Below are 23,528 nucleotides of genomic sequence, written 5' to 3'. Positions count from 1 at the left end.
ACCAGCTCAGTCATGTTTACGAGCAGAGTTTAAGCCCATGTGAAGTGTCAGGAGTACAAAACAAGGCCTGAGCCAATCTCCTAGAGCTGCATCTTCATTTTCAAACACCGGTGACTTTGCTGCTCCTTTGAAAGTAAGCACACGGGATTCCTTTGAGCTGAGGGCTTCTTTTTGGCTTGTCCCTGCCCTGCGGTGGCACTGACCACATCCGACAGTGGCAACTCTACAGTTTTCACTCCGAGCCAGACTTTCAGGGACATGAAGAATTTTTACACTCAAAATCAGCCCCAAACTGTTTAAGAATTCTCAAAATGGGTACAAAAACTAACCAAATATCTGGTGGTATATAAATACACTGGGAAGGTGGAAGCTGGGGAAAGGCTTTTGTCAAAAACTGTCTTCACTTTTTTTTTTTGGCCACACACCAATACATATCAAAATATCGTCCTCTGCCATCAAATCATGGTCTCCTGAATACAGAATAGTGCAAGCTTTGCAGAAGATGAATGAAGCTTATACTTCTTATTCTCCCAGGACCCAGAATCTTCTTTACTCTTTTATTTATCCATATCCACTAGGTTGGACTTTTGTTAACTGAATTTCTCCCTTTCTGTAGGCTTCTTTTCCACAAATATTTTCTGTCCTTCTTGTCACCTTACCAACAAACCCTACTGATGTATAGAAATCCCTATAACTTTTGAAAGACAGTGTCTGGATATGCAACACTGAGTTATTTACTAAACAATATGGGATCCAAGCAAAGACAACAGCAAATCAACAACAGTTTCAGAGTGAGAGCAGATTTTTCACACAGTTGTTCTCTTCTTTAAAATGAGGAACATAAAAATAAATTAAAAAATGGAGATGAAATAAACATTGGGGGAACTCATTCTCCTACACAGTTTCACAGGAACAGGCATGCCAATGAATTGCTAGGATTCTTGGTTGGGAATGAGAGGTAGCCTGAAGAAGAGTACCTGCTGCAAAGGGAAATTAGGTGGTAGATTCTGCTAGAGAGAGCTTCTACAAATTAGCATGCAAAGAAATCTGAAGATGGAGCAACCTATACTTCAGAATGTCTCGGACAATGATGTTCTCATAACCAGTGTAACTTAGAGGTGGTTTGTTTGCCAATTCTCAGCCTCAGCAATCTGCAATTTGCTGCCATCAGGTCTTGGCGAGGAGGGTTGTCCCCTTAGCAAGGTTCTCCTCTTGCCAAAGACTGCCATCACCCGGGATCTGTAAGAAACAACTAATACCTGCAATTCCACTCAACAATTCCTAGATGTATCTTAAGCTATTCCAGAAGGACAGCCTGGGAGATTCCACCCATGGACTGGGTGAAGTGTCTGTTCAACGGCATCTTCCTTGGTTGCAAATCCCGCCCATAATTCCTCACCAGCAGCCATGTCACCTGTACGAGAGCCAGGCAGCCAAAATCAGCCAGTTCATTGCTTTCACAACTCCAGCCAAGCCTTCTAATGTCTTGGCCACTTTCTTTGCAGAATGCTGTGCTTTGAATCTCAACTTAATTTCAAAATCAAGTCCTTTGGTGTCATCTCCTTTCACACTAAGGCTCCCACCCCATTCCTTTGAACAGTGGCCTTTTTTTTGGACTGTCATAAAGAAACTACTTGGTATTACAGCATTTTGAAAGTGAGTTCAAGATGACAAGACAACTGAAGAAGCTGCTTTGCATTTTCTTAATGACCAGAAGAATAAACATTGTTTAGAGCATTTCTCATATACATGGCTGGAAAGCAGGAACGATGGGATTACATGAAAAGCAGCTGCAAGAAATGACTTTCCCCAGTGGCCTGCAGCACCAGCACAGAGCCGTGCTCCCCAGCCCAGCACGCTTCTCGCCGTCAGCACCGAGGGAGAGCGCTCGCTGTGCCGTATAGGTGTTGCCCCACTACTTACTTGCACCACAGTGGTTTGCCAGACCAAAGTGCACAATTGTCTCACTTTCGGCAATCTGTCCATCTGCTTCCTCTTTCAACCACACAGGTCAGACTTCTTCAGAGAAAGGGAGAGTGCCTTATGACCCAGGGCTGATTAATAGCTGGTTTGACTGCACTGAAGTCACAAACTGTACTCTTAAATTCTTACTTCATCATTAAAATATACCCAAAGCAGAGCCAGCAAACACATCAGTTTGACCCAGACACAAATACAGGGATGGGTTATGACCTAAAGCTTCCTATTCTTCTTAAGCTTATGCTTCATAAAGTATTTGGAGCCAAATCTCCATTTTAGCTTAGTTTAAGCACTGTGGGTATCACTGGAGAGGGGAGGCTTTGCAGGAGAGGCACATTACAAAACTCTTTATAAGAAACCAGAAATAACCAGAAGGAGGGTGGGGCGTGGGTGTTTGCGGGGGGCGGGGGGGGGAGCTGTTTGTTTTAAAGGGAAGTGAAAATAGCTTACAGGTAAATTAGTAACTCCTAACTACCAGAAATGTACAGCAGAACAGTTTGACATGGCAAACAGTATGAATACATAAAGGTTTGAACTGCCCTTTTTACTTCTTCAGGGTTAGGGGAAAAGCCTGAGGCCAGGTTACTGGCATTAGCGATGTCTGCTTTAGCAAGCCCGCAGTAACACCACGGCTGCCAGCCACCGCGTAAAAGGTCGCTCTAAGGCAATAATAAAAACTCTCTCCATAGCCACTAGAGGCTGAAAAAGAAATGTCTTAATTTACAGTAGAAGATATTTAGGCTAACCATTGGAAAAAAGTCTTCCCTTGGCACGGACAGTTACAGGTTGGAATTGATCGTCTAGAGAGATAAATGTATGTTCAAGCCTATCCTAAACCTTTCTGTGGCAGAGCTCTCCCTGTCAGGCGAGGTTCAGGTACAACGAGCTTCCTTCCCTCCCTGTCCTGGGGCAGACGGATACCAGATGATCTCCTGAAATCCCTTCCAGCCTTACTTTCTGTGATTTCTGACAAATTTGCCCACTTGTGCATAAGACAAGCAAGCTACAAGAGATCAGATTCAGTATCTGACTTCAGCCTTTTCTTCACAACCTCTTCACACATCTTCCTCCTCTTCTGAACTTCCACTCCATTTCTGGCTGGACAGACTCTACGGGCCGTTCTCTTATGCCTTGTAGAGCACAAAGAGTCCCGGGTCCTACACTGACCTCTGTTACAGCCTCACAGTGTGACCCTTGGACATTTTAATGCTTTGCATCAGATTCACAATTGATAAAAACCTTGCAAATCCCAAAGGAACACTGCAAGGTTTCATTAATGAATGCCTGCCATCCATTCTGTATCCCAAGATAAAGGATTCCAGAACGAGGAACAGTATTACTGCAGGCAGCTAACCACAGAATGACATTTCCAGAAGCACTTAGTATTATCAGATAACATCCTCGCTAGACAGTGAATTTCTCTGTTAGCTTAATACTATCCCTCAGCTCATAGAAATTCCAGGATTATACCTTCATTTGTCCATTTATTTGCTCTAGATCAGATTTGATCTGAGGATTTAGACACACAGTATCTCAGGACACTATTTGCTCTCCTGAAGTCCTCAACTTGTTATGAACTTAAAACCTCCAACTCTTTCTTTTATGACACAGAAGTCTGAAAATCACTGCAGTAACAGTCTGCTAAACGAGGATTAGAGTGCAGGCATACTGGATCTGAAAATGGATTCCTTGGGCACAGCGCGGAAAGCCACGTTACCCAGCAGCAGAGATGCCAGCGCAGAACCAGATGCCCACAGAAAGGGATGGCTTTCTGATTCTTGGCCGTTTCCACCAGCCCACAATGCAATACCCAACTAAAGGATGAGACAGACACAGATGAGCAACAAGAGGTTGTCTAATTACCGTTGGACAACTGAATGAGGCAAGCCCACCTACGTATATTACCTGGCCCTTCAGAAGCTCTTAAAAATCTCAAAATTAGACTGGAAAAGGTTCTTAAGTCACTCTGACGAGGACTGTGGCCATTCTGATAGAAATTCCTCATCTAATTTTCTCCTCATTGTTGGTTTTTCTGTACTTCTCTAAGTTTGCCCAATGATAACCAGGCATTTCTACTCACACTCTGCTTTACTTCCACTCTGCATGTTGTAGAACTGTGTCCCGATTCCTTTTCATGACCAGGTACTGAATCTCCCCGTAAGCAGCAGTGGTCAATGTCTGCCCCAGACTGGCGCTGGGCTGGCGCTCAGCCACCTCGTGCAATCTCAGCAGCATGAAGAAACAAACACAAGTGCTTCCCGCTTTTCCAGATATTTACAGAAGGCTGCGATGTTTTGGGTTTTCCCCAGTGCAGGATAAGATCTTCAAAGAGAAACTTCCTTGAAATTATCAGCCCCCTGAAACCTCTCCCAGGTTATCACACACAGTTGGGTCCAAAACGCTGCTTGGTGTGTATTGCACTAGGATTTTTTTTTTTAAGCTGCCGGGGTTGAAAGCTTCCCACCGAGTTCACTGCCAACAGGAGGACACTGTAAACATTGCACATTAATTTAGGACCTAGGGCTTATGAATATTTCTGAAACTGTTTCTGTAAAGTAATAAACACATTTGTTTTGTTAACTAATTCAAGGCATTTGAATTGACAGAATAATTCATCCCTACTACGCTTTTCCATGCCTGTTCGTCATGCTGTGGAAAGGTTACAGAGCAGCGCAGCAATCCCCCCCAAGGCCTCCAGGACATCAGCAGCAGAACAGACTGTGAGGAACTCCTGGCACCAGAGCTCTTGTTTAACCCACTCAACATCACCGCCGCCTTCGTTGCAACTTCTCAGACACTGCTACGGAGCAGGTCATTATGTGTAACAAACACACGAACAAATATTAGTACTGTTTACTTTTCACTTAGCAAGTGAGATGTTTTTACATTTGCATTACCTGCTCTTGTGAATCACAGCTAGTCCAAGAGATCATCAGGATTATGCTCTCATTAGTGGGAATGAAATACATTAACTCCTTCTGTTTGTTCATCTCTCTTCACGCTCGCCCCCTCTCCTGCTCTCCTCTCACACACAATTCCAGGGATCAGCCAGTGGAAGAGACAGTATGAACAAAAGCAAAGAGAACCAGCTGGAAAGAATAGCTAACAAGCAGGCGCTGCCCAGCAAGTTGACTTTCTGATATGAAACCGTTCCAAATCCAAACAAGAAAGGGAGGTACAAATCTGAATGAGCGTCAGAGAAGTTAGCAATGAGAAATCGTCTCCCTCAACTCACCAAAAGGAAGCCGTACTTGTCAGCAACGCACATGCCATGGCACTCCGAACGAGCCAGGAGTAAGAGGAGAAGTAGAGATGATGACTTCATCAGAGGCAGCAAGGAAGAGAAGTATGACTGGAATGCCAGACAAGCCAGCAGCGCTGGGGAGACGCGGCAGGAGGCCAGGTTCCTGCACCGTACACAGTGACGTGCTTTAAGGAAAGGAGACTTTAGAGGACAATAAAACTTCACCAGATCGTCTGGACGTAATGCAGAAAACTAAGAGTTGATCAGAACCAAAAGCTGGTGGAAAAGATCCTGCAGGCAGCCCTCGGAGAGGTCAGGCTGGCTCCTGACCTTAGGCAATGATCCGCCAATGAAGGTGCGCTCCTCCCTGTCCTGCCCATTGCTGTCCTGCTTGACATCTCCAGGGTGCCCCAGAGAGCTTACCGGGGTGGAGTTTCTGCGAAACCAGAGGGAACAGGAATTACCGGTCTCCTGCTTGTACAATGACGCTCTGCAAATTAATTTTATTGCTTAATGAATTTAGGTGTTATTCCTCTAATTTCTGCATTATCTAATAACTCCTTACTACAAACCCAACAGAGGAGAGGAGGAGGCACATGGTAACAGAAGTGATTTATTTAACATGGCTCACGGTAGCATTTATGAATTAAAAACAATCCCTGGAGAGCAGCTATTTGTAGTGTCTATGTGATTCTGAATACTCAAAAGAGGCTCCAGAAAAATCTACATTTCAGACAGCTTTAGGTGGCCACAGGAGTCCAGGAGGAAAGATGGATCTTTAATCTGAATGCAAAGGGGTATTTAGAAGCTACTGTTAGAATAGTGGCATTTTTTAAAAGTGGAATATTACCCTGGGAATAAACAAAGACAGAAAATAATAAATACCGAATTGAGCCACCTTTCCCCTGCACAAGGCATGAATAACTTTGAATGGGAAGCAGAGATGGAAAAATGTCTGATTTCCAATGGACAAAGGTCAGTTAAGAACCGCTGGAGGCTGCAAAGGCCCTAGCTAACGCTCTGTTCCCGCTCCCATCAGCTGGACTGGAAATACAGCTGCAAGGCCCATTGCGGTGTTCAATTACCTGGAGAACTATTTATGGGAACATATCGCCCAATGCCCCGCTGATCCCTCAGTGAATTCCAGGTGATCCCTTACAGCAATATTATAACCACTATGCCACACAAAATTAATTAAAAGTCAAACCTTCATTAGGCAATTAAATTGACTTTTAAATAAAAATGGTCGTGAAGCAAAAGTTTAGGGCAGGTAATGCTGCCCTCTGAAAAACCAGGCTTATCTAAAAGCAAAGCTAATGAACACTCAGCGTGGGTGTTCTCTGGGCTAATGAAAGTTTGCATCACCACCACTTTTTATGTTAGAATAAAATAATTTCTGTTTGCCTCTTAGAATTTCTAGCTTAAATACACTTCTATGAAGCACGGCAACCCCACCGGCTGTACCCGCAAGTCTTCTACAACAGAATCAGTGATTTACTCCCCACTCACGTAATGCTCTAAGCAGAAGTAGTTTCACATGTTCTCATGCTCTTACTACCTTTTCAGACAACTAAGGATACTGTTTACAGAACTATAGCTTGTAAAAAAGAATTCTCACTTATCTAACCATTTACATACAAAACAAAAAAATAAATTGGGATCATTACTTGCCTTTTGTGCTACACTCTGGCACAAAATATTTAGAACTAAACCATTAGAGGCTGGTTGCATGCCTACAGCTAATGCTGTCCACAGTGACTACAGCAAACAGATCCAGCTTCCTACCATACCTTTCTTTCCCTCACAGATGACTTCGGTGTTACAGAAACACCACCGTCAGCTTAACGGGAGGAACGCCGCCTCTGACTCAAGGGTGTCCCTGCCCGAAAGCATGAAAGGGCTCCTGAAGCACCACTCAGGGCCGCACAGTCCTCTGCAGCGACAAGAGCCGTGGTGAGACAGTTGTGTGAACCGAAGAGCCTTGTTAGAACTGGCTGGAAAACGGCCAACTCACAGAAAACATCAGACCACACCATTTCTCATCAGCTAAAAATTATGACCATCTTCTCTCAAAGTGGGACTAAGATCTTCTGGAAGAAGAGTTTTTTCTTTTTCTTCGTTAAACAATGATTTGAAGTGACACTGACCTCTGCCATAGCATGCTGTGCACTTTAATGGATCTCAGATCATCTCCGTGTCAGGTCCCTAGATATCGTGTGCTGTGTAGTATTTAATATTCCTCATACTGCTTCTGAGCAAGTGCTATTAATGGCTCTTGAATCTAGTACTGAAAAAAGCTGTGCTATTTTTCGGTGTACTTGATATGTATCTATTCCTCTATTTTCTCTAATATTACCCAGTAAGAGAATTCTTTTCCCAGCAGCATGCCGAGGTGCTTTTTGATGCATGCAAGCAGAGACGGGACTTACTGTCCTTTTCTTGTGTCCTTCTGTGGGCTTTGGCTGCCCAGTTTAGCAGCTCCTTCTCTCCTGGAAAGCTCAATTGGAAAGCCTTGCACCCTTCAAAGCTGAAACAAGGGGCGGTTCTGCTATGGCCAGCAGTGGGGTTTGCTCTGGCAGAGCACAAATCCAGCTGCCTCACTAGAGGGAGCTGGAGCCCCTTGGCTGGCCAACCTCAGCCACCGCGCCGGCCGAGCAGGGGCCGGAGGGCTGCGCTGCCTGGGAGGCGGCTGCCTCCGACAGGGGCATCAGGGTGGGATTGCTCTCTGGCGGTGGTGGTCTGCTTGTTGAGTTGACCTTCAGCATCGCTGATAGTTAAGAGGACTTTCCCTGCTCCTCTGTACGCTCCTCCATACCTGTCCCCGCTCCTCCGGCCAGTTCGCATCCCCGCCGCAGTTCTTGTAGCTTAGTGACAGATATCTAGGGCACATTCTGCCCTCCTAGAAACTGATGGGGAATATATTCTGTACCCGAGGAGACAGATGAGACATATTTGTCAGGAAAAAAATACTCTCAGAGGGCAAAAAGGAGAGAAGAAAATAGCACAAATGGGAAAGGAAAGCTCAGATAATTCTCAACCTGAGGAGTCTGATAAGATACACACTAACGTCTCTGTACTACAAAACCGAAGAAACAGATCCATGTCCAAAAGAAAGACACAGCTGCAGGTCCCCAGACCTGGTGGCGGGGTGGTGACAGGGAGAGAGTATAAGGCATCCGGAAAATTAATCCCCCTTTCAAAAAATAAATAGCAAATCATGCTGATTGAGCAGCCTTTATTACTAACTCCATTTTTACTGTCTGGTATTTTTTAATTAGATATGTATATATATATTTGGTATTTCTATTCTTTATTTATCAGTCTCTGAAATAAAATATGTATGGTATTTATCTTTCTTTGGTATGATGTCTGGAGAACAAATTCATCTTTTGCTAACGGCATATCATTAGGAGCCTTTTCTCCAGGGTAAAACTGAAATCAAGCGCAGACTTAAAAAATACATCAGAAAAAGATGAAATTCTAGCCTGGCTGGGGACCAGATCATGGAGCTTGCTAATACCCTGGTTAAACTGGAAAGGATGATAAAGTGAAGTGGAAGACCAGCTTCCTCCTATGTGATGATGAAGACAAGCAACATGGAGTCTGGAGAACAAGAAGTCAGCTCTGGGGAGATTTAAATTAGGTTCATCCATCATGCTTAACATTTCTGCAAAGATTCAAAACTGTTACTGCGCCGTGTTCTTGCAGCGCTTCAGCAGCATGGCTGCCTGTGCACAGCGGCAACCCAAGCAAAGGAGGAACTTCCATGCTCTGTAATCCGTGCCGCTGTGCCACCTATACAGAGCAGGCGGGACAGGGCAGGGAGGATGCAACCCGCTTCCACCTGGGCCTGCCAGGAGCCCCAGTGGGCCCAAGCACCGTCAGCGGCCAGCAGCCTCTGCGGACCGCTGGCCCAGCACAAGGCGGCCATCAGCGCGTGGTGGTGGAGGACCACAGACACCAGCCAGACGGGCTCGCACAGCCTTTGGCTAACCTCGCAGGGTCCCCGCAGCAGGGCGGCTGCAGAAGGCACTGTCCCTTCTGCAGCTAAGCCGCTCTCAGTGATTTCGGTACAGCTGACGCAGGGCCTGCCAGGCCTCCCATTTCATGAAAACTCCCGGGAATGCAAAAGGGAGTCGGAAATCTCTCAAGAACAGATTGCGTTGCAGCACGTTGGCCCTCTTTGCTTCCAATTTCAGAAAGAACTAGAAAGTATAGAGGCACGTAGTGCCACAGCGGCACCCCAGTGAGACGGGAGATGCACGCCCAGCTCGCAGCCGTGTGTTTGTCTCGCGTCAGGGAGGTTTGTTTCCTTGGCAAGGTGCTCTTAGGTTTGGTTTGGGGCTTTCTTCACAGCTGGCTTGGACAGGTGAACTACAGACCGGCTCGGAACAGTTTACTTTGTGTCTGAAGCAGCAGCACAGTATAAATGAAAACTTTGCGCAGTTTAATTACTAGGCCATTTTTCCAGTCCTGCGTGGTGGCTGCTGTAACAGGTCTGTACTGGCAAAATGCAAATTAAATAAATAAATACTTAATTTATAAGCATGATTCATCAGAGATTTCATCTTCTACAGCAAAGAAACAGATGTTCTATTGATGGCACTTCATTAGAGAGATAAATGGGGTCACATACATATCTCTATTCACATCCATCTGCATAATCGACCAAACATTAAGATTTGAAATTCGCACAGTACATGCAGCTCTTCCATCAGCCTGAAAGAGTCTTAATGCCCAGAGCCAATTAATCCAAGTTAGATTGCCTTAACGTTGAAGGAACTCTAATATTGTTCAAGAAAGCAGAAGGCTGGGATTTAACACTGGCTATTTAGGATACAGTTTCGTTGGAAACACTTATAGAAGAATAAGAGACTTTAACTAACTGGATTTTTGGTAGCTACTGGACAAAATACAGTATCCCTCCTGATGAAGCAACTCAAAGACAGCATTAAAAAGCCACGGTGACAGGGAAGTCTGAAAACAGGTTCTTCCTCCAGTTACAATTATCAAGGGCTAGGATTAGGGGTGGGCTTAGGGGTAGCTGAGAATTTTTTTGTTTTTCCAAATGTTTATGCAGGAGGCCTAAGAGTTCTCCTACCAAACAGAAACAAGTCTCCTTTGTTTTAATATGCATTAGATAGAAGATAATGCTTATAAAAAGAATGCCACCTTCTCTGCCAACCTGATTATTTTTTAAAGGTGAGCGCTTACACAAATGTTCGGCATTTGCTTGGGCGTGGATGCGGGAGCGTACACGCACGCAGCCACGTCAGGATACGGCGCGTCTGCAGCACACTGGCAATCTACCTACGTGCCTCCGTACCGGCGCGCTGCTGAAAAGGCGTCCTCTCCTCACTACTGTTCCTCACACATCTTTCTTCCAGCTATTCAGACTCTCTCGGCAATTGTTTTACATTCCACGGTTTCTAATTGTGGAACGTAAATCCTAATTTATTGTGACTGATACTTATATTTCCTTTGGGGGCGGGTGGGTATTTCTGCTTCTTTTACACATACATGCTCTGAAAACATACTTGCAGGTGTCACCTTTGCAGGATCACTTTTTCGTTTTCAAGCAAACATTGCCAGCGCCAATGAAAGAGACGGGAAAGAAAACATTAAAAAGCAGTCGTGTTTTCTTATTTCATATAAATAACAGTGTGCCACAGACAGACATACAGAAGCCACCATTCAAACTACTACGTGCCTTTGTGCGACTAACCCGTAGCAATTGTGCTAGCTTTGTGATTGTGTTGCCATGCTTTTCTAAGTGATATCCACTCCTTACCTACAAACAAAAACATGTAGTAGATTGCAAAAAGGGACCTAGCAGGCCTATATTCACTCGTACATTCCCAATTCTGTCTTGGAAGTGGGAGGGAGCAGGAGGCTTTTGTTACCTATGCTAACACTGACGCTTGCATTTTCCATCCTAAAAAATATGCAGGGTGCATATGTAGGGACTCCTTCCTCCGCTACTGAACTGCAGTTGCTCCGAGGAGCCATACGGTAGCCGTTCAGCAGCACACTGCAACGCTGCAGAACAATTTAGCACATGTTGTGAACAACATTCGCTCTTCCTGGGGAGATTAATGCACTACACGCCACTCTCAGAAATTTTATCTTGGTATTCACCCAAAATTCAGCTGGTCCTAGAAGTGAAGTTATGTAAATGAATACCAACTGTTCTCACTTCAAATACACCAGCCAGATCAAAATTTGTTTTCATCTAAGGGTATAAAGGTAATAACTGTTAACCTTTGACTGCTAAAAATGTAAAGGGAAAATATCTTTCATTTAAAACTTGCTCGTTTGGTTACCATGGACACTGCTTAATCATGAAGGATGACTATTACTTGTTCCTATAGTAACCAAGAAGCTTAAGAAGCATCCTGTAATTTAACTCCAGATGCCAAATTTTACAACAGTCCACCTATTACCACATTTGGATACTTCAGAACAAGCCCAGGCTTGATCTCCGACTCTACAAGAAATTCACTGATGCAGAAGTGCTGTAAGAAATCAAAAATGTGAGCACATAATGTACAAAAGAAACTTGCACTTCAAATAAATTGGTTTCTTCAAAAAGAAACATTAAGTGCTCAGCATCTGAGGATTCCTTTCTCAGTGTAAATGTTAATGAAGCAAAACTTTGGCCATCTTCATTCTTGTCAGTGTTTCTCAAAGTCTGTACAATTGCAGGGCATGTTTTTCCTCAAAGTGAATGCTTCAGTGCTCAACTTAAAATGAACTTCTGAAGTAATGCTGAGTAGCCAGTATTCATAAACGAACCTCCGAGAGCAGATCAGGTCTCCCAGCTCTCAAGAACAAACCTACAATAAAAACGTGTGTCCCTCATGCAAGCAAGAAGCAACGGACAGGACAAACCTTCCAAAGTCAGGCAACCAATGTGTTGCTCTAGACAGGCTTTTACCGTATTTCTGCTCATTAAAAGCAAGCATAGCACTTCCCTAGCGGTACTCACCACCATAAAGCTTTACCTTCAGCATCACCAAAGAAATTTTAGTCAGAAGCTTTGTCTCCTGTAGGTCTGGGGCGATGAGGCTTCCAGAAATTACCTGTGGCTGACACTGTTTCTTGACCCTCACCAGTTCTATATTGGGTATGAATTCAGAGTTTTCAAAAAGCCATCAATTTTTACATCCGCTGATTTCCAAAGGGGCCTGAGGAAACTTAGTTTAAAAGCCTGACTCCAAGGCTGTACAAAACGGTGAAATGAGTAAGGAAGTTCAGGTTTTGTGTACCTTTTTAAATACAAATATACAAACACACAGGCAATTAATATCTAAATTTAAAATATTCTCTGCAGTGTTTCAAAGGAAAGCAGGCCCCCCTCAGCTAGTGTCTTGAGTCGAAAAAAGCAAACCTGATAATGCCCAAACATGGGAAGTGACCCAGCTCGTTCCCCATCTCTATTGAGAGCAGAGTAAATTAAGGGATTACAGAGTGCCTTCAGTGCAATAACTTAAGGGATTAGTGGCACACTAGAAGACCTTCAAGGGAAATATGGGTTTAAAAGCTTTAAAAGGCAGCTCTGTGTCTAAATTGTTTGGACTGCCACAGCTGTAAGGAGACAAACTTACTCTAATACGTAAGAGATCATGCAAAGTCTGCTGAAACCCCTCTAAGCATGCTTTTGGAAGCAGTTCTGGTTTGGACTCAGACCAGGGTTTTTAACCTCTTTCTCATTTATTACCTATGGCTTTTAGATAAAAACTCACTCCGCGTTACTTGGGAGCCACTCTGCTACTTATTTCCTTTCAGAGTAATCAGCCCCTTTTAGCAACACTGTAAGGGGAAAGCGAGGTTACTGTAAGAAGGAAAGGACTTAAAATAGAGATAAGCAAAAGATGAGCAAAAAGAGACAACAGTCAGCCTTCAAGTTGCCTGAAAGTTGCTGGTACAATTCCCAAATTTCCGTCACAGCATTCAATGACCTGTTCCTCAGACAGTAGTTTCCTGAGTTACTCTTAAGCAGTATGGACAATTCTCACAATTTTATCCAGACTGTTGCTATATTTGGTTACCTCTTAAAGATGCAGCTGCTGGGACCATGGGACATTCAGGCATGGGACTATGGCCAAGATTTTAGAGCAAGAACATGAGAGTCAAAACCCCTGAGTTCTCTTTTTCCCTTGGGGCAAAAGGAAAGTCTCAGGGAAAAACACAGAGCTACTGGAGTTTGTGCCGTTACTCTGTCGTTGACCATCCGTGGGATTTACTGCACGTTATCCCTGGACGCTTCACTGCTTAAACGAGAACGCATCTACCTAAGGCTTCTTTCAAGTCCATGAACTATTTGCAGTTCTTATAAACGTGCTAAAGAAAATCAGTTGCTATAAGGCAGTGTTTTGGTTATGCATGAAGATAGTCAGAAGACATTTACTGTTTTGGGTAGTGCCACAAACACCACAATGGACACGTAGCCCGCACTAACGGTGTCAGCAGACACAGACACACCTTTCCAGGTACTCAATTTCATCAAGGTTTTGGGTTCTTTAGTCAAATCTGCTTCTTTTCAAGCTGCTTATCTGACTTGCAAAGCTCGCCGTCCCTGCCTCACCCCAGATACACAGCTACAGCTGCTGACGCTGAACCAAGGCGTGCTGCCCTGCATAAACCTTCCCCCGCGTCCAAGTTACTCCCTACAGTTCTCCTGTCTTTCTTTTCCTCCCTTTCTTTCCCCGCTTTCGTGTCTCACTATCAAAACTCCATACCCAGCAGGTCTTAAATCGCCTCCTCTGCGACTCTTAAAATTTGACAGAAGTTACAAAACATGAAAATCAAATGAGGAAAATACAAAGCTCTCAAAACCACAGGATATTGTCGTCAAGAGGACAGGAGAAAAGTAAATAAACAGTAAGGTGTTAGCTCAGCCTGTCACAAGCAAATAAAATGACCGGTCCCCCAAATCCCAAACATTCTTCAAAAACCACCCCGTAGTTTGTTAACATTGCACGTTGGGCACAACACTGTGGTTTAACGGCAGAGGAGCTCCAGGCACTAAATGGCGGCGCCGAGCAGTGGTTGCACACAAGATGGCTGATCAGGAAGTCTGCGTCTTTGCAAACAGAGGCCGTTCCTTCCACTACTGATGACAGCAAGGTGGGATGGGATAGTCGTAAATCTTACTTACTACACGTGGGTTTCCAGCTTATGATGCAACTACCCAAAGGGCCAGTGCTCCTCAGAGATTCACTCTGGTGTTTCCAATGGGAAGTTTTAAAACTTGGTTCATTTTTAATCCGGTAGGAATTGACACATCTGTCACAGAATATATTCACTAAGTTTTGATGTTTCTGCAGTTCTGACAGACCTCTAAAGGAGGTGGTGCAGGTCTGTGTGGCATCCACCAGCGCTGTGAGAGCAAAAGAAGGAGCTCAAGGCACCACTGCTGCCATGTTCCTGCTGAAGGGCCTAGCTAACCTTTGCCTCCATAGGCAATACATTCACTCTAAATTTTTGTTTATTAAATGGATACTTAGCATTCTACATCCATTGTTTTCATATCAAAACAATTCAAGAATTCCTCCATCATGCACTACTTCCGAAGTTATTAAATTTAGTACAGATTTTTATTAGACAATTAAGCATTGAAGAAATATGGCAAAGTCTCAGCTGGAGCACTAGTGCTAAAAATAGCATGGCCGCCAGTGAATAATTCTTACAAAGTGTACAGCTTAAAAAATTTTGCGTATCTTTTCTATGGGCATCTGTCAGCCACGCTGTTAAAATTTCAATGAGAAACTGCAAGAGTTCTGTGGTGAAATAGAAAATGCCACAAAAGAGACTTGAAAAACAAAGCAATGGTCATTAAAAACTGCGAAGCAGGAAGGTCTCCTTTTCCTGATGTTTAAAAGACATCACCCTTGGGAAAAAAACCCTATTACTAATGTTTATTACTGGACTCTTCACTCGCCTGCTCCCAGCCCTTGAATGATAAAAATTGCTTATGCAATATTTTTTAGAAAAAATAGAGGTATTCTAAGGCATATGATTTTGGTTCTTCAAGAAATCTCACATACAGGGGTCAGGTGAAGTGTACACGTGTACTCCTTCGGCTATCCAGAATATAAGGCAAAATAATATAATACAATAGAATTGTACTATTGATTGGCTACTAAAGTGAATAACTTAAAACTTATAGCTTAAAATCAAGTAAATTAAATTAAGAATGGGAAGGGTGATTCTAAGTTTGAAAGGACCCCAATGCTGCTCAGCGATGGTTGTGACTGGAAGGTGGCCAAGCAGGGTAGCCCACGCGGGAGTCCCAAGGTACAGTGACTCAGAGACCAGTCTGACCAGGCAGATGACCAGTAATATGTTATTCTGCCCATCTTTCTTTCCAGACTTGACTTCCTACTGACCATACCTCATTCCGTGTCAACCACTGGTACGGAAAGATGTGCTGAAAAGGCAAAATCACTCATCTTGTCAAATTTTGTAGGATATGAGTCAGAGGACAACAGTAAACCTGGAAGATTTTACCGAGATTTCTGCCTGCCAATATAAATACATGCAACGCTTAGGCATACTTCTATTTGCAAGGGTAACACTGTGTATTTCAAACTTCTACATGCTGATGCAGAATCAGTTTCTTTTAATAAAAAAATCATATTCTTTCATCATACAGACCATTAAAAGCTCCTAAATGTTTGTCAGAGAGACATGGTCTCTCTCAACAAATTTATTGTATAACAATTTAGATGCAATCCAAAAGATCAGAACAAACCCCCATAACAGAAGCGAGTGTGAAAGAGGAGGTTATAGTAAAGTGTGCCCTTTATAGGCAGGTGCACAAATGGGGTATCGTATTCATGACGACTATTTAGTTTGTTAAAAATAGAGGCCACAGTAAGAAAAATCAAGGCTCAGGGGCACGTATTGGTTTGGCATGCAAAAAAACCCGAGAGCATTGTAAGTGCAGGGAGGTGTTCTGTTTGGACAGCACACGACAAATTACTTGTTTGCTTATTTATTCATTAGCTGATTAGGGCACTGCTTTTCCGAGATAGATAGGTCTGGTCAATACTGAGCTATCAGGAAAGGTAGGTTCGGATATGATGCAGGTATTCTCATACCCGGGCCCTTGCCATAGCTGGAACTATCTAAGCCAAACTTCATTTAGAGCAAGTGCAGACAAAAGACATACATTGAAACGCACACGCTTTCAACAAGCTGAAAGGCATGCAGCTAAGTGTAATTCAAAGAAAAATTAATTGTGGGTCATGAAAAGAACAAAGTACTGTTTGAACATTTCATGTGAATTACTTACTTACAGAACCCTGACTCTTACTTAACAATATAGTGGGAATTTTCAGTAAGAGCAACATTTCTAATGAGAATGAGAGAGGGAGCCCTTCATCCTACAACAGCTAACTGGGCTACAAAGCCCTGCAGAGGCAGAAAGGGAGAAGGTCCACGTGGCATTCCTTGTCAAACATCACTTTTTGTTAACATGCTGCAAAATAGATTTTCAGCTAGGAAATATTAGAGAGAAGCGCGCAAAACTTCAGTTAGCTTTCACTATACTAAAACCTCCTTTGTTGCTACGTCATGGTGTTACATGCTGGGACAATTTTCAAGGCTCTGCTTCCCTTGTCCCAAGTGAGCGCCTTAACCTCTCGAGTATTGGCTGTTTGGGTATAAGTTGATCTCTCGTTTATCATTTAAAAGGTTTTGATTTCATCAAACAGAGAGAGAAAGACTAAATTCCAGCCGTTTAAGAGATGTGTATCTGAATAGCCTGCTCTGAGAAGAAAACAGTCTGACCTTAGCCTCCAAGCTCTCGGTGTTTGGTGTACTAAAATACTGGGCTTTGCTGAAGATCAGTCAGTTTTCTTTTCACAGCAGCCACCAAAGGAAAAGAAGAAGAAAGCCTGTTTAATAAAAATCCTTTTTGTAGAACACCTTGAAAAGCACTTGTGATAAACAGAACTTAGAGCAAGACATTTATGTCCAAGGAGCTGACAGAGGCAGCAGTATCAGGAACACTAAACTTTCAAGATCAGGAACTCAAAATGTTCTCAAATTCTCAGAGCTTTGATGACAACTGATTGCCTAGAGAATTTTACAGAAGAAAGACCTGAAGCCAAATCGGCATTTGGCTCAGATACGGAACCATGACTGGAGCACCCGTGAGTAGTTTCTGTGAGCAGACTGAATTTTCAGAACACTTGCCACTGACCCCTGTTCCTTCATTACACCCACAATTAAGTAGAAGCAGAGATACCATGACGAAAGCCACAGACCAAAGGACTGCAGGCAGAAGCAGGTGTTGCTTTTATCAATAATTTTCCTTCTACCCTCTCTGCCTCCCAAGTACCTTCCACTACATTAGATGGATCACCTGGTAGTAATCATAATTACTGCCATGATTCCTCGTACAGTTACACACATCTCTGAGCTGAACAGATGGTCCAAGGAAGAGATGGGGTTTCTGCAGTTAATTTTTTTAACTAATGTATACCTGCAACGTGTCCCGAATCTCTGTGGAAAGCAGAGTCAGGAGATTTCAGACATTATCATAATTCCAGCAAAGCTTAACAGCACGGTGAAACCCGTCTTCTTTATCCAGTATCAAATAGCAATAATTTACACAGGCTGGAGGCAGGATCACATGAGCCTCCTGGTAGCACGCCTTCCCGTTCTGGTCTGATTTGCCCTACCCACCAGTTTTACTGTTCTTCAACTATTCTAGCCCTGGACGTCTCCAAGGGACAGACTGGCAAACGTACCGACACGTGATGAATGTGTTATAAGCACCAGGGCTAACCACAACTCTAGAACAGAGGATACCACCACAGGAACCATCAAATAAGCTGGCTGTCATTGCGAACAGCTGAAAGTCCTACACGTTTTCCTGCATGCTACATCAGATTGTCTCCATCTGGAGTCCCAACAGAAAGCAAATCCTCTACTTTCCTTAGATACTTGCATAGAAAATGCAAATGCTGTTCACTTTGCCTATCTAAAATGTGCTGCAGCAGAGCTTTCCGGAGGGAGTGGTTCTCTCTCTGTGCCTCAGGAAGCAAGACCGATTTCCCAAACTAGGTCTCAGCTATAACCGCCACCGCCTCTGACTGGGATGCAGCTGTGCAAGCTATAACCCCAGCCTGACTTCTACCGTTCGTCCTCGGGCAGGCTGCACTCCATACCTCCAAAAGGCCAGCAGGCAGCATTCAGGCAGCCGCGCTCACCAGAAGGGCATGCGTGGAGAGGTGGCATTGCCCCCTCAGCGGGGTGAGAGTGGGAAGTGGCAGTATATAAATACATGCTTTTAAACACAACCTCTTCTTTATTCAAAGAGACTGACTGATATAAACTAGAGTGGGCTGAAGGGGTTCTTGACTCCCAGCGCACGGGCGTGTTACAGCTTTTGGAACAGGAGCCGTGCTGGCAGCAGATGGCAGCACCTGCATCCCATGGGTGCTCCGGTGTCAGCTCCGGCATCAGGGATTTATCATCCAGGACTGATGCAGTACAAACAGTGAATGATTCCAGATGGGGAGAGGGACTTGTGTGCCAGCAGAGATCTCCTCCTGCCTGGTAAATGTGTAACAACTGCCTGATCCTCAGCAAGTTGCCTGTCCAAAAGCATGCTGATAATCTGCTGAAGAGACACACCTTGGAAAAGCTCAACTTTTGAGAAAAAGCTCAACCAGGTATCACTGCTCCTCCAGCAAGGGCCACAGGCTTACCTGGGCTCTGTGGGGATCTTAGCAAAGGGTCCAGAGACTGGAGAGAGCAAAAAGTTGCCAAAAGGATGGCCGGGAAAGACACATGTGGCAGAGCAGACCAGTGCCAGTTCCTGCGCAATGACTCCAATACTCCTGAATTTATGGTAACCTCGCACTAAGGGTATGTGATCTTTGAGTATCTGAGCTAGAGGCAGCCAATTGCACTGCAAATCAGCATTTGAGAAGGGGACCCTCAGCTCCTTCCTTCGTCCAGACTTGTAGGTTTTGGAAATCAACGTTTCATCAAAACCAAAAAATCTATAACCTCATTCTGATTTCTGCATTCTGTATAGCTCCCACGCCCCTGCAGTCTCCTGTTCGTTACCCTTCCACTGGGATCAGAACTGCCAAGGCAAGGATTTCTTTTGCTGTATTCCAGCGCTTCCTTCCCTCCGTCCAGGCTGGCAGCCAGGGCGCCGGAGCAGCAGGCAGCGACTCCAGACTCCGGACCACGTCCTGCCGCTGACCTGCCGCATGGCCTTGCTGCGTGACACCGCCACTCCACAGCTTGCTTTCTGCACCTCTTACACAAACATGTCAAAAATAAAGAGAAAATTCTTATCCAGATGGGCAAATCCCTTTAAGATCTACGGATAAGAAGAGCTCGACTAGTGCTGAGTATTATGATCCTCCTAGCAGGCAGGAATCCTAGAGACGAAGTCTGACAAACAAAATGCTCAGGGAGAGATCAACAGCAAGAAGATTTCAGTTGGTTCAAATCCAATTTCTTACAAACATTAGGGTTGATTTCCATTTCCATCAAATCTGCCTGCATATTCCTCGTGTTCATGACAAATTACGCCGTTAGGGTCATACTGGGTTACCTAAAGGAAACTAGCACATCTCGTTTGTAACAGTAACTGAAATGACAGTAAAATATTTTGGTTTTGAACAGTACACAAATAAAGGGGGAAAGGAAACTGTTACATGCTTGTGAGTTTACAAACACTCCTCCCTGACAGGCAAAACAAAAAAAAATCATGGAAAGGAAAACACTGTTTGCTTAAAGGAAAAGATGAAGCTCAGGGACTGATTTAGCTTCCTATTGTTTTCTCAGCGATGATTCAAAATCCTGAAAAAAGTACTGTATGCCAGCAAAAGAAGAAAGAGGACATTGCACGAAGCTAGCCTGCTTTGTGAATCAGAATTAACTCCAGCGAGGCAAGTACAAGCCTGGATTTGCACAAACACCTGATGCAGTGTTGCAGTTGTGCTTTTTATTATGGCTTTTTAACAAAAAAAAATTCTTTTTGATTAATGGCTTTGATTAAGCTCAAGACATGATAAATATGACTGAATTGCCACACTAGAGGCCAAACACGACCCTCTCCCCTCTTTTCTGAAAAGACAGTTCAACAGCAAAACGACTCAAAGACTCCCGCTTCTTTGACTGCTCTAACGATAGGCATAAGCATCAATAAACATTTATTTCACACTAGAAGAGAAAGCCAGAATAGCTTATTTTAAAAATGCAACTGGGTCAGTAGCTGCCTCAAGTAGAATAAATGGGCTGCATGAGTGAGTATGCCCTAAAGAAACATTACTCTCTGGACCCAACTCCTGCTGATGAGGACAAATAGGCCCTTTTAGAGCAGGATTTTTAAAAGCGCAAAGTGATTTGGGAATACAAGTCCCATGGGTTTCCACGATGCCTCGGGAACACAGTCTTTAGGCTCTTTTGAAATTCCTACCCCTAAACTGCACTCAGCTTTGTAATTTCAAAACCCCTGGTGATACTCGGCTCATGAAGAACAAGTTCTAGCAATACATCTTTGCATATAGATACCACCTGTTAATCAAGGATTTTCAAATCTCTATAATCATCAATTAGGCCTCCAAACATCTCAGTTAGCTAAAAAAGTAGTTACCTTAATCACACAAATTGAAAGAACTGAGCCACGGATAACTGAAAAGACGGGGTTAGTCACGGTTACACAAGGTGTTAAAACCACTGTAAGGAACAGCACCCAAGCCTGACTCCCCCAGCTGAGCCCTTAAAACCAGTTCTCCCTCCCCACACATGACTGCAGCGCTACACAAGCAACTGACCTTCTGTAAAGCTCGACACACGCTTCACGGGGAGCAGGTACACTCACGAATATTCGCACTGGTCATTCTTACCTACAGTAACGAAGCTACCTGGAAGCAAAAACACGTATGTCTTTGCACTGTCAATTAAAGAGAACTGTGGTTGCAATTACCCCTACTAAGCGGCCTGTTCCGGCTCCGGGATCTGCTTCGCTGTCTCTGAAGTCGTGACCTCCGGAGCAGTCGATAGTAGTAAGACGGTCTCCCAGAACTTTTCCTGCTGTTCATTGACATTTTTGTATCTATTTTACACATACACACATGCAGGCACAGGTTCACTCTCCCCTCTGGCAAAGTAGCAACAGTTCCAGCGTTTAATTAACTGGAGGTTGGTTCTTTGGAGTGGAAAGGGAGAGGGGGGAAGAGGAACTCTTCACTTTACACATTTAAAAAGAAAAACAACGAGGAGAAAACATAAAAAAGAGAGAGAGAGGAAAAAAAAGAACGCAGCACCAGAGTACATGTCTCAGCTGAGGGAGGACTTGCAGCAAGCAAGATAAACTGTACTAACAATTCCTGCCCCCAAAAAGATAAGCCTGCTGGAGTTGGAATAGGAAGCCAGCCTTGGCCTGGGCTCCTGAAACGTGAAGAATAGGCTGGAAGAAATCCTGGACTGGATCGTCTCCGCCGGACAGCAACATCTGATCACACTGTACTGGAAAAAATCAACAGCTTGCTGCATGAAAACGGCGGGGTAGCCTTAGGGTGCCAGCTAGTTTCTACCTGCCCCGGCCATCAGATCATTTCGGAGATGAAGTTTCAGCGGCTTGGTCTGCAGCGGGAGGTATCTACGAAAGACTGGGTTGGGGAAGGGTATAATGATTTCCTGGCCATGGGACACATGTTAATAATCATCATGGAGCAAAAGCCCCGGAAAATAAAGTGAAACTTGAGAGGGGAAAACTTTAATTAGAAGTTGAATGAACAGAGCTCCAGACTCCCCTGGAGGCCCATTTCCTTTCAACATTCAAACTGAGTTATAGCACATCCCACAAATTAGAGAAAGAGCCTATTTACCATTTGGGTTCTGATGGCAGTGAAGATTCTGCCTCCGGCTCATATTGCTCAATAAAGTTACATTTCAATGTAAGAATTAACACTTTAAGCCATGGAGGAAAAGAAAAGCAAAGAAAAAAAATTAGTCTAACCAGATGATAAAAAATTTCACTCCACATTTACAGTTTAAAAAGGGCAGAAGTGAATTGTCCAGAATCCTTCATCTAAGCTCCTTCCCCTACCGGCACAAAAAACCATCTGAAGGCAGAGCGATAGACAACATTTCAGAAAACCAGAATGGTGGCCAAGAACTTAACGCGCTGCCACTTCTTCTCACAAGCTGGCAGATAACAGAAAAACCTCATTGGAGCAGGAGGAACTGCAAAATGACATCTGCACAATACCTCTCTGTGTTGTGTCCTAGTTTTGCCATTTTTCCCAGACGTTTGTGCAAATTTATCTTCGTGGCGTCTTGTGAAGCTGCAGGACTAGGCAGGCCTGGCTGAGGATGAGCTGTGCTCCCCAGCTGGCAGGAGCTTCTTCAGCAGTCTGAAAGCTTCCCTGCATTGTATTGTGTTGTACCTCCGATAACAAGAGGCAGGAACTATCAGCCTTCAGTAGCCTATCCCGAACCATCCGCCTTCATTAGGATTCCACAAACTTTTGCAGTCGTGGAAAACATCAGAATTCTACAAAATCTGTATTTTCTTATTTACCTGAGTAGTAAATCGGTGACATTTATCAGCTGAGAAAGGCCCTTCCAGGAGGGAAAAACAAGTCTCGATCTGCAGTGAAGTCCATGCCTGGTTTTGAGGCCACACGTGAGGAATTCAGCCCAGCTTTTCGGCAGTGCAGGAATGGGCCAATCCAGAGGGCAACGGCAAGTTCAGGTCAAGGAGGCAGCTCCCAGCTGGACCTGGGAGGCTCCCACCCCTCCAGGAGGGGGATGCTGCGCAGGGACCTTCCTCTGCGCTTCCACCCCTGCCCCTTCCCTCACCAAATCCCACCCCGGCAAAAAGGAAAAGGCTTCGGTTCCTACACATCTCCCCTCTTCTTGTTATCCAGAACAGTATTTTTTTTTCATATTTGGGTAGATCGAAAAACAAACAAACAAACAAATACAAGAACAACCAAAAGCATTTTTCCAGGTGACCAGAGGCTCATCCTGTGCAGTTGATGCAGTTCACCAACAGCTGAGAACATCTAGAAGGCAGTGATGGGACAGTCTGAAACTACTGAGGTTCAGTTGGAGATCTGCTATAGACAAGGAGCCAAATATTCAGGTGTCTCTCTGCAGTTTTGTGCCCTAATAACTGAGCTGGTAGCTCTTAAGAGAATCTTTTTACAATTATGCTCTTATCACTAGAAATGCCTTTAAAACAGCCTATCCAATTTATTCTTCCTTTTGTCATCAGCAAAAAAAGGCACTGATGGAAATGAAAGCTTAAACAAAACCA

General features: G+C 44.1%; 1 protein-coding gene across 11 annotated transcripts in view; it reads right to left on the bottom strand.

Annotated features, from left to right (window-relative positions):
• Positions 1 to 23,528, bottom strand: part of DAB2IP (DAB2 interacting protein) — a 212,866-nt gene that overhangs the window by 145,744 nt on the left and 43,594 nt on the right. For 5 of the 11 annotated variants that reach the window (XR_015703796.1, XM_087753426.1, XM_087753429.1 and 2 more), the window contains exon 1: positions 21,189 to 21,551. The exons of 2 other annotated variants lie outside the window; for them this stretch is intronic. Coding sequence is in view for 5 of the 9 variants with exons in the window: in XM_087753426.1 (XP_087609552.1) it covers positions 21,189 to 21,330 (142 nt within the window). In the remaining 4 variants the exon portion in view is untranslated. Of the gene's footprint in view, positions 1 to 5,215; positions 5,262 to 21,036; positions 21,055 to 21,188; positions 21,552 to 22,475; positions 22,654 to 22,787; positions 22,925 to 23,528 lie in introns of those variants that run through there. 4 more of the 11 variants (XM_087753435.1, XM_087753430.1, XM_087753436.1 and 1 more) reach the window with 4 other exon arrangements.

Source organism: Nipponia nippon, unplaced genomic scaffold, assembly GCF_047370975.1.
Source record: "Nipponia nippon isolate SJK-2023a ecotype South Korea unplaced genomic scaffold, ASM4737097v1 scaffold_16, whole genome shotgun sequence".
In the NCBI taxonomy this organism is placed as follows: domain Eukaryota; kingdom Metazoa; phylum Chordata; class Aves; order Pelecaniformes; family Threskiornithidae; genus Nipponia; species Nipponia nippon.
This window is presented reverse-complemented; position numbering and strand designations above follow the sequence as displayed.